This window comes from Daktulosphaira vitifoliae, unplaced genomic scaffold (genome assembly GCF_025091365.1).
Source record: "Daktulosphaira vitifoliae isolate Bord-2020 unplaced genomic scaffold, ASM2509136v1 Scaffold_3, whole genome shotgun sequence".
Classification (NCBI taxonomy): Eukaryota; Metazoa; Arthropoda; class Insecta; order Hemiptera; family Phylloxeridae; genus Daktulosphaira; species Daktulosphaira vitifoliae.
The window spans coordinates 11912722-11923103 of record NW_026099574.1 but is presented as its reverse complement, the minus strand read 5'-3'; the positions used below and the strand labels follow the sequence as shown (position 1 = coordinate 11923103).

At 27.9% G+C, this 10382-nt stretch overlaps 2 protein-coding genes and 1 long non-coding RNA gene across 9 annotated transcripts in view; 1 reads left to right on the top strand and 2 right to left on the bottom strand.

The window, feature by feature from the left end:
- LOC126902424 (uncharacterized) overlaps positions 1-1765 on the top strand; it is a 5548-nt gene extending 3783 nt beyond the window's left edge. For 4 of the 6 annotated variants that reach the window (XR_007703211.1, XR_007703213.1, XR_007703208.1 and 1 more), the window contains 5 exons: positions 26-107; positions 368-447; positions 919-1013; positions 1452-1568; positions 1664-1765. This is a non-coding gene — a long non-coding RNA (uncharacterized LOC126902424). Of the gene's footprint in view, positions 1-25; positions 108-367; positions 448-918; positions 1014-1451; positions 1574-1663 lie in introns of all 6 variants that reach the window. The other 2 variants (XR_007703209.1, XR_007703212.1) reach the window with 2 other exon arrangements.
- The window catches only part of LOC126902414 (uncharacterized), a 76599-nt gene extending 73164 nt beyond the window's left edge, over positions 1-3435 (bottom strand). The window contains exon 1 of the mRNA XM_050679660.1: positions 3298-3435. The gene's annotated coding sequence lies outside the window, so the exon portion shown is untranslated. The remainder of the gene's footprint in view (positions 1-3297) is intronic.
- Positions 3436-7470: 4035 nt separating this feature from the next.
- LOC126902415 (octopamine receptor beta-1R-like) overlaps positions 7471-10382 on the bottom strand; it is an 87473-nt gene continuing 84561 nt past the window's right edge. For both annotated transcript variants that reach the window (XM_050679662.1, XM_050679663.1), the window contains exon 4: positions 7471-10193. In XM_050679662.1, coding sequence (XP_050535619.1) covers positions 9836-10193 — 358 coding nt within the window. In that variant the 3' untranslated portion in view covers positions 7471-9835. The remainder of the gene's footprint in view (positions 10194-10382) is intronic.

Genomic DNA, 10382 nt, shown 5'->3' with positions numbered 1-10382 from the left:
TTTAATTTGTTTTTGTAATTTTTAGACTGTGCTACCGTTGTGGTGCCAGGATAAGAACACTGACCTAGAGATTGATTACAGTCATCGCTATTGGATTTATTGCAAAGGTAATTCGTTTTCATTTGTTAAACAAAAATTATTCCTATTGACTTTTCTTAAAATACAGTTCCTCCTTTTGCATTTTAATCATTAGTTTGCTTTATATATCATTTATTGGTGTGCAATATGTACTACATCAGTCTATAAAATGTATATACATTTTTTATTACTATTATTTTTTCACAGCAATTACAATAAAAATATTGTAGATTATATAATATATTATGGTAATGGCTATATTAATTTAATTTGTTTTTGTAATTTTTAGACTGTGCTACCATTGTGGTTCCAGGATAAAGACTGAGCTAGAGATTCATGGCAGTCATCGTTATTGGATTTATTGCACCGGTAATTCATTTTCATTTGTTAAAAGAAATTTATTTCTATTGACTTTTTTTAAAATAGAGTTCATCTTTTTACATTTTAATCAATTTATTTAGCATATGTTAATCGTTAGGTTGATTTGTATTTCTTTATTGGTGTGCAATATGTAGTAATATGCAACATACAAATATGTACTTTTTTTTTAATTAATTTTTTGTTTGCAAATACTACATTTATAATTGTGATTTCCTTTATGATTAAAGATGAACTCTATCTTAAAATAGAGTTCATCTTTATACGTTTTAATCGATATACTTTGCATATTTTAATCATCGGTTTGATTTGTATTTCATTTATTGGTGCAATTTGCACTACATCAGCCTATACAATTTCTATATGTATATATATTTTTACACTTATATACTTTATATTGTAGATATTTTATTTTTATTATAGTAATGGCAGTATTAATTGATTTGACTTTATAATTTTCAGTCTGGGCATCTGTTTTGCCCGGTCGACTGTGATTGATTAGCGGTCAACTGACCCAAAGAATGCTGGCTCTAATTCATGTTGGTTGTATTACACAGGTAACTGATTTTAACTTATTTTATTTGATATAAATTTAATTAATTATTGGGTCCGTCCGTCAGGTATTTTATTTATTGTTGATTACAATGTAATGTGTACTGCATTGGCCGATAAGATCCAAATGTTTTTGTTTTTTTTGTTNGCATTGGCCGAGAAGATCCAAATGTTTTTGATTTTTTTGTACGTGTATATTTATTTATATTCGGTTATGCGATTATTTATCGAATTGTGTGCAATGGAGTTCATCTTATTACATAAACAGCACAATTGCTGTTAAATATAAATTACATTTAATTTATATGAATATCTTTTTTGACATTATTATTTAATAAAATGTGTATTGGATAATAGTACGACAAATGAAATATATAAATCTTTTTTTTTTCTCCTCTATTATAGTAGTGACTATATTAATTAATGTGATTTGTAAATTTTAGATAGTGCACGGCCTTTGGTAAATTTCACTTCTGTTGATGTGTTGATAGTTCTGTGCTGTTGGTTTTTTTTTTAGCCTATGCTTGCCATCCTTTACTGTTTGCCGTTCCTCCAAAATTGTACTGTAAGCTTTTTGTTAGANTCCAAAATGGTATTGTAAGCTTTTTGTTTGTTATCTTGGATTTTATTTTGATTTATATTGTTTACTTTTTAGCCTGTCAAACCTCGATTCCATAAGATATTGCCATTCGACAATGGAGGATCATCAAGATTACTATGTGCAGTCTGCTTAGGAGTTCATCGAAAACGTTTATTCNCGTGCAGTCTGCTTAGGAGTTCATCGAAAACGTTTATTTATTTACAACATAATTCTTTTACCAATATTATTGTATTGATTTAGGTTTGAGTCTCTCATTAAACCGTATTTTTCTAATGATAATTATATCGATTTGTACTTCGAGTATATTACTTCAATAAGAACGAAATTTTTTTATGTGTGTGATCGTGACAATAAATAAACATTAATTAATAAAGAAACGTTAATTTTTTTTTATTTTTAAAAGAAACTAATTTATTTTAATTAATATTTATTATTCTATGTTGACAATATTATTTACCATAGGTCAAAAAATAATAAATTATTAATTATAATAATGCATTCAAGTTTTATTTCGAGTAGNTTATAATAATGCATTCAAATTATATTTCGAGTACTGTATTTCAATATGAATAAAAAATTTTTTTATGTGTGTTGTTGCCCAATAATGAAACATGATTTTTCCTATTTATATTACTTTTTTATTTGAAAAAATAATAATTATGTGTGCAATATTTTTAAATACATTAAGACTTCATTATCTGATGTTGTATCAGATTTTACATTTTATGTATGGCAATTATCGTACACGGTGACTCTTACTTAGTCAATTATTATACATTGAATTTCCGATTCATAATCGTTTTGTTCGAATGACAAACAATTCACTATTGTATTATTTTACAAGTTTAAATATTTATTTATTTAGCGAATACTTGGAATATTCGTTTTTGACTACTCCATTAGATACATTCGACGTACTTTAATTTCGAATACTCTACTTTAATATGAAATATTAATCGGTTTTAGTGAGTATTCTACTTCTGTATATATCTCTCCACGAACCCGATCGACGCGTCGGGCGTGCTACCGATTTCTCCTGTTACTGTTCAACGCAACGTATCCGGCGCAGCCGGATACCCCTTTCCGTAATCTGTTACCTACTTGGTAACTGGCCTTTGCCGCCCCTTCTCTAGATCGCGTAGCAAACCCTTGATTTCCGTAGCGAGACGTACGTTCGAAACGTTTGGACTTTTTTCCGAAATCATCTAACTTCGCTTTTGCAGCCTCTGCTAGAATAGTGGACGGGTTTGGATTTGTTGTGGGGTGGGGTTGCACTTTTTTCCCATCCCACTTTGCTGGGTTTCACGTGGGTTTGAATTTGTTAGGCTTACTTTGCTCGATGGGGTTACACGTGGGTTTAAATTTGTTGGTTTTGCTTTGCTCGATTGGGTTGCACTTGCTCCCGATCCCTCTTTGCTGGGTTTCACGTGGGTTTGAATTTGTTGGGTTTACTGTGTACGATGGGGTTGCACTTTTTTCCGTTATCATTTGCTTCCGTCCCCACTATCCTTTGTTAGAAATGCGGAGCATTTCTAGTTGTTCTTCTATTTTCATATTAATTTTATTTAAAAATGAAGAAAATATTGTCATAATATGGGGTATTACCTAAAATAAACATCATATTTTTTGTATAGAACAATCAACTATTCAATAAGTTAAAATAAAGTAATTTATCTATTAAATCTTACATCAATGTTTTTACTAGAACCTTGATGCCCATACTTTTGTAATGTACATGTGTATAAATTTAAAATATCATTAAATTTTTCAGTAGAAATTTCTGTATTATTCACTTGTAAAATAGATTATAATAACCAAGACATAAAATTTTCCATGCATGTTTTTTCACATGATTCTTATTTTGGAATTATCATAATTAGTATTTTAGAACATTTTGACACTAAATTAAACTCTGATGAATCAATTTCATGACAAACTTGAAGTACACAAAGTATGTTATTCTACAAAATTAAAAATAAGAATGTGTGACAAAAAAAAAGGTTTATAATCTATAGATTTGAAAAACTATTGTTTGAATAATTAAATTGAAAATCACTTGATTTTTTATTAATGTAGATTTTAAACCATATCTCAATTTATCTAAACTTTTTGTAACATTGGAAACATCGGAATTTTGCCTATGATCTGCAATGACAATGGCTAATGATGATTAAATGAATCTATTTCTATATTAAAAATAAATTATGACAGATTTTTTTAATAGAAATTTTTATATACAGTTTTAATTATTATGATAATACTGAGGAACGGAGATGGTGATAATCATTTTTATCATTCAAAAAATATGATGATAACTCGAAGCAATTAAAAACAAGTTTTTATTTACTGAGAGAATTACTGGTACAATATTATTATTTAACTTTCATGTAAATTTTTTGTAAATATTTTTAAAATTAAGTGTTCTATATTCTTTGCAGTCAATATTTTTTTTCTATGGCCAATAATTTAATTTTGTAACTGATAATTATCTTTAACTATAATTTCTAGTATAATTCTAATATTTTGGACAGTGCTCTAACTGAGAAAGTACTATTAGCTACTGGTGGATATGACCATACAATAAAATTATGGCATACTAATACTGGAGTTTGCAATAGAAATTTAACTTATTGAGATTCTGTATCCTTTAGATCATCATATTTTTAATTTAGTATTATTTATTATGTCATTAATGTAACAAAATCTTTTAAAATGTTGAGCGTTACTTGTAAAATTTTTATAATTCTGAAACAATTAATAGTACTTATAAAATTAAAATTTTATAAATATGTTCCTTAGTTGTAATAAACAAAAAAAAATAGAAAGAATGAGGGATAGAAAGTGGGAGGAAAAGAATGAGGGAGGTATCTCGGGGTCGAACTATATTTATTTATTAAATAATAAAATATCCCTACCTCATTTATTCCTATTCTTGTTTATTACGTGATTTTTTTTAGAAGTAAGACATGCAAATAAATATTCGCACTTACCTTTATTTCCATTAGTAATTGACTGAGTTGGTTTTATGGTGATTTCTTCCTTCAGTGTTAACAGTCGTTTATACTGTCTTGCGTTTATTTCGATTAATTAATATCTCTGTGTATATAAGACTTAGAAAAAAAAAGGGATTCTCTACAATGGGACATGCGTATATTATAATTTGTCACCTTTTTTTTGTTTTCTTTAAATTCCTTTTATATTATACTATGTTTTTACTAATAATATTTTCGATGAATTCCCTACAGTCGATATCGATATTCTTAAAATTCACTCTGAACTAGTCAAAATATAATTATAAGAATATGTCTATCTATGTTCAAAATATAATTAACAAGACTGTGGTGGCCCAGCGTTTCTCAGCGCAAAGCCTTGGCTGGCGCGGACACAGTTACCTCGTTAATATATTTTAAATATTATTTCAATACACCTTTTACTATCCTTTACGTCAACTGCCTACACGTTACCGAAAGGTAACTGGTATAGTCCTTTATGGCTGGCGGGTACACACGCAGAGAATATTTCCAAGGTGTAGTTTCCTATCTTACGGACTATATATTTTATGATGAACTTTACCCGGACTATTAGCTCTAGAACTAGCTTGTCGACGGATATAGCGCACTTCAAAAATACTCTTTTTATAAGTTTAGTACTACTCTGTACCTCAACTGCCTACACGTTACCGAAAGGTAATTGGCATAGTCCCTTAGGGCTGGCGGGTACACAGGTTTAAAGTACTACTACTAAAACTAATTAATTCTAATCACAAATTATGCTTCTCTATTTAGTTCGGCACATTTAAGGCTGTCCATAAATGTAGGGCATAATAAGCTTTATTATGAATATACGATAATGTATAAGGCTATTATGCCTGTATAAATAAAATTACGCTTCTTCACTCTTTTCGGCTCATTTGAGGCTGTCCAGAAATGAAGGGCACAATAATATTTAAAACCTTTATATAAAAATAAAGATAATGTCTATTTGTCGTGAGAACATTAGGTGATAATAAAAATAAATAAAAACTTGTTCCTGTGTAAAATATTAATTAATCATCCAAGACAATGTTCACCACTTAGGATGATACATGTAAAAAAAAAAACTAAGTCACAGGGACAAAATATTTACTTATACTGGCGCAGATTCCATGTAAGAGAATATTTAGAGGGTAGTCGTCGTAGCCGTCATCGCAGTCCCAGTCTCAGCCGCAGAAAATCGTCCCTTTTTACGAGAAAAAATGGCTTTTTATACGCCGGATGAAGTAAGCCAGCGATCTCTATTGAAATTCCTAAGATGTTGGATAATTATTTGTGATTGGTTAATTGTGATAGAAACCCTACCGTGGGCGTAGTTAATGAATTTTAGGGGACTGGTTTGAAACATGTGTTGATAAATAGTCATTTTTATTACCCTAAAAGGGAAACATTCCTTAGATGATTTATTGCTTTATTCATATATATGTGATATTTAGTACATGTGTTAATAATTGTACTACATAGTTTATTAGTTAATGTAATTTTATTTAATTACCTTAACAAATAACTACAATCAAATTTTTCAACATATTTTTTACACAACTGTGTTAATTTAATTATTAAATTGGATAATGCATATCAACTCTTGTAGAAAGGAATTGTTTTGAAAACATTGTTTGAAAAAATGTCAAAATAACGTTCAAAACGGCCGCCGGGGATTAACGTCCGTTCTTAGATAATGTACCGAAAAAAAAGGGATGGTACGGAATTCGAACCCGCGCGATCCAAGGCGTTGTAGAGACTGATCTTACTACTAGGCCATCGTGCACTTATGATTCAGATCATAATACACTTTCATATAGGTTAATAACGTGCAGCTGAGGGAAACACAAAACCACATCATATTTTAAAAACATATGAACAATTTTATTAAATGTCAATGTGGTAAAAATCTTAAATAAAGTAGTATATTACACTTTTTACTCTATGTCGTTGCATATTAAAGCGCTAAATAATACAAAATCAAACAACATTATAGTTATGGCAGAGTATTTCTTGAATTTCATATTTGTTTTGTGAAGCCATAAAAAAAGGCTAGCTATTAAAAAATTTGTTTTTTTTTTGTTGTTTGTTTTTATGTGCACCTGTTAAACGATCATTTATTTATATTTTCAGAAATTAATAGTAATTCAACGGAAAATTTAACTCCTTCATTACCAGATGAAAATGTTGAAGAAGATTTAAATTCCATTGATAAAATAAAAAAAATAGTTATTACATATATGTTTGTTAATTTGAGATAATATAATATACTGGAGTATTTATTATTATTTCGAATTTAAACTTAATTCAAATAGTAATCGAAAGATTACTATAAGCATAATTTGTTCTTATAATTAAAGATAATGAAAATAGTATATAAATTAGAAAATAAGCTAATTAAGAAAACCAGGCATTGATAAAAATTTTAAAACTAGTATCTCGAAGGTTAATATTTGTATATGTATGTGTTTGAGGAAAAGTATGATCCATAAATGTCTAATAGATTTTATTAAATGACCATTTGAAACACGTGAAAATGTTAAAGAAGGTAGGTTTGTTTTGGGTTTTTAAACAACATTTTGAAATTTATTAAATATAAGTATAATATAAATTATATCTTAAAAATAAGATATAATTTTAAATAATATAGATTTTGCACAATAGTTATTTTTTTATCGTAGTTATAATTTTTGGTTACCTTTAGTTAATTTTGTATAGATGTAAATTTTATAAAGTTATTTGAGTAAAAAAAACCTTTAGTTACTTATTTTACAGTCGTTAAATACAACTAGTTGGTTCAGTTAAGTGATAAAATAATCAATAATTTTTTATTTACTCCTTTTATTTTTAACGACAAGTTAAAAGAAATCAACTTATTAAATATTAACAAACATTTTTTAAACTATATATATTCAACATTAGTTGAATTACAGGAATACAATCGGAAAATATAGCACACAAACACAATATATTTTGAAAATAAATTAAACACTTATAGATTTTTAATTATTATTTTTTACATGTATGTTACAATTATTTATAACTTTAAATATATCTGTTCGTATAAATAAGATACAATTATTAGGTACTCAGTTAAAACTTAGGTGAGTAATAGTTTTATTGATAAACAATTGCAATCAAGGGCGTACTAGCCCATTGGCTACTGTACTACAGCACAGTATTTCGAAAACATTGTGCCTACGACCAAAAAGCGCCCGAGTATTAAGAAGGTGCCGCGACCACAATTATTTTATTAAATTGTACATTAAACAGTTAAATACGAATATTTAACATGAATCCATAGATAGTTAATTGGTAAAATGTTTAGAAGGGCTAGAAAAATTTAAGCATATTGATCAAGGAGCTTACTTTTTATAATTAAAAAAAGTACGGGTTTATAACATTAGAACATCCTAATGTTCTAAATGATTAAATTAGTCTCAAATAACTGAATTTATGAGAAAAAAAAGTTCTTGAAAAAATTATTTAGGCCGATAAACGTAACGATGTAGGTCGAAATTTTTTCTAATACGGTAGGACAAATACACCTCAAATACCATCTCTGGTATTAAAATTATATCATGTGTAAGTTTAGTTGGTATACAAGCTTTTCCTTTATTTACAATAAAAAACAATTAGTATATATTTAATGTGCACTTGGACGGTAATTTATAAAGGGTTCTAAAAATATTATATAAATATATTTACAATTTAACAATTTACAATGACTTAGATCAAAATTTTAGGAACAATGCTCATTAAAATTAAAAGACTAATGTTGTACTTATAAATTTATAAAAAAATCTTAATATTATCGAGTTTATTGGTAAGCATAGAATTAGTATAATTAATACTAATCATTTTTATAAAATCATTGCTATAGTTGATCTAACTCTACTATAAATTATTGCTATAATTAAAATTTATTATAGACTTCGTTACCTCTTACAATACATAGCATTATAAAATAAATTGATGCTTTTGTACATTTAATTAAATAAATTCAATTAATTAATTAAAATTAATTTTGTACTTTAACATTAGCTCGTGTATGTGCATCATTATTATTTTTATTTTTCTTGTAGTGTAAATAATATATTACCTGATCATGTTATAAATCAAACATCTCAAATTAAAAGTTGTGGCTTATGAGAAATAGGCTTCATTTATTATACAGAGTGTTAAAAAAATAAGGAAACAGATCAATTTTTACAAACGAGAACAATAGAAATATGTACGTGGTGGTTGGAGAAATTATAAGCTATATCAATACCTACGCTAAATCTTGAAGACATCTATTACAGTTCTTTGTCAGTAGTTGTTCATTTTTGGTGTTGCGATTATACTAGTATTTAAGTCAATATTTATACATAATGTTCAGTAAGTAAGGAAACGGGCCAGTTATTACAATGAGAACAATAAAAATCCGTTTCTTTACTTACTGAACACCTTATAAAACACTTAATAATAAAACTATTCATATAAAACTATTACAATCTTTTTATATGTTTTCTACATATATAGCTGAGTGCTTATAGTCTTACTTTTTAACTAACTAAAATTTAACCGTCAACTGAGATACTCCTATATTTGCGTACCAAGGATTTTTAAATAGGATGGAGGAAATCGGGCTATGTTTATTTTATTAGCATTGTGCATAGCATATTGTAGATTCACTTAGTTTATATTTTATTCATAACGTTTCAAGTAGGAAGGACTAACGTCTTCTTAGCCCACTAGGTACGTTACTGTACTCGTGAATATTTTTAAATATAATCGAAGTGAAATTTGAAAGATGTAAATTATATATAAAGTGTTCAGTAAGTAAGAAAACGGGTTTCTATTGTTCTCATTGTTTTTAACATTTTACCTGTTTCCTTATTTACTGAACACTCTGTGTAACTTTCAGCTTTATATTTTTAGTGAAACAACTTGGACAGCAATAAAAACAGAATTCAGTTTTAATCTTATTTAAAATAAAAAAAAAATTTTTTTTTGATAAAAAATTGATATATTCGTAATTTGTGAAATAAAGAGCTTAACCAATCGATTTATTTGATTTAATGTTAATTCAATTTTTAATATGCGTAAATATGGATAAACTTCCTTAATATTGTTACCTAATCACGTCGGAATAAAATTATATGATTATTATCTTATTTACCCTGAATACATATAAATATATTTTACAATTTACTATTATAATTATAACTTATAAGACATTCTGATCTATTTGACCGTTGTCGATTTCCATCATTCCAATGATAGTCGGATTCATGTATTGTATTTCGGATACATTACTGTAGCACACATGTTGACCGAAGGTAGTAGGAGTTGTTGTGTCAATGCGGGTCTGGTCGTAACGACGTCGCAAGCACGGGGGGCACCAGGGTGGCGATCGGGGCCAGCAGCTTTGCAATGTTTTTTGGAACGCTACGCGGAATTCTCTGTTGAAATACGCGTAGATCAGTGGATTTAACGCTGAATTGAAATAACCCACCCAAAACACTAAGACAGTGATCCAACGGGGCATCCACTTGTCACCCTCCAATAATGAGCCCATAATGTACCTGTAAAAAAGTAAATGATTACGGTAAATATGTTGTATTTAACAGTACGATTAGTTAAAGTGGGCCATTTCATAACTCCAGTTAAATTTAAATTTATTTATTTTATGAAAAAATTTATTTTAGAGATTTTTAGACAAGGCAAAATGTAATTCACTCATAAATAATTGTTTGAATTTAGATTTTTTTTTT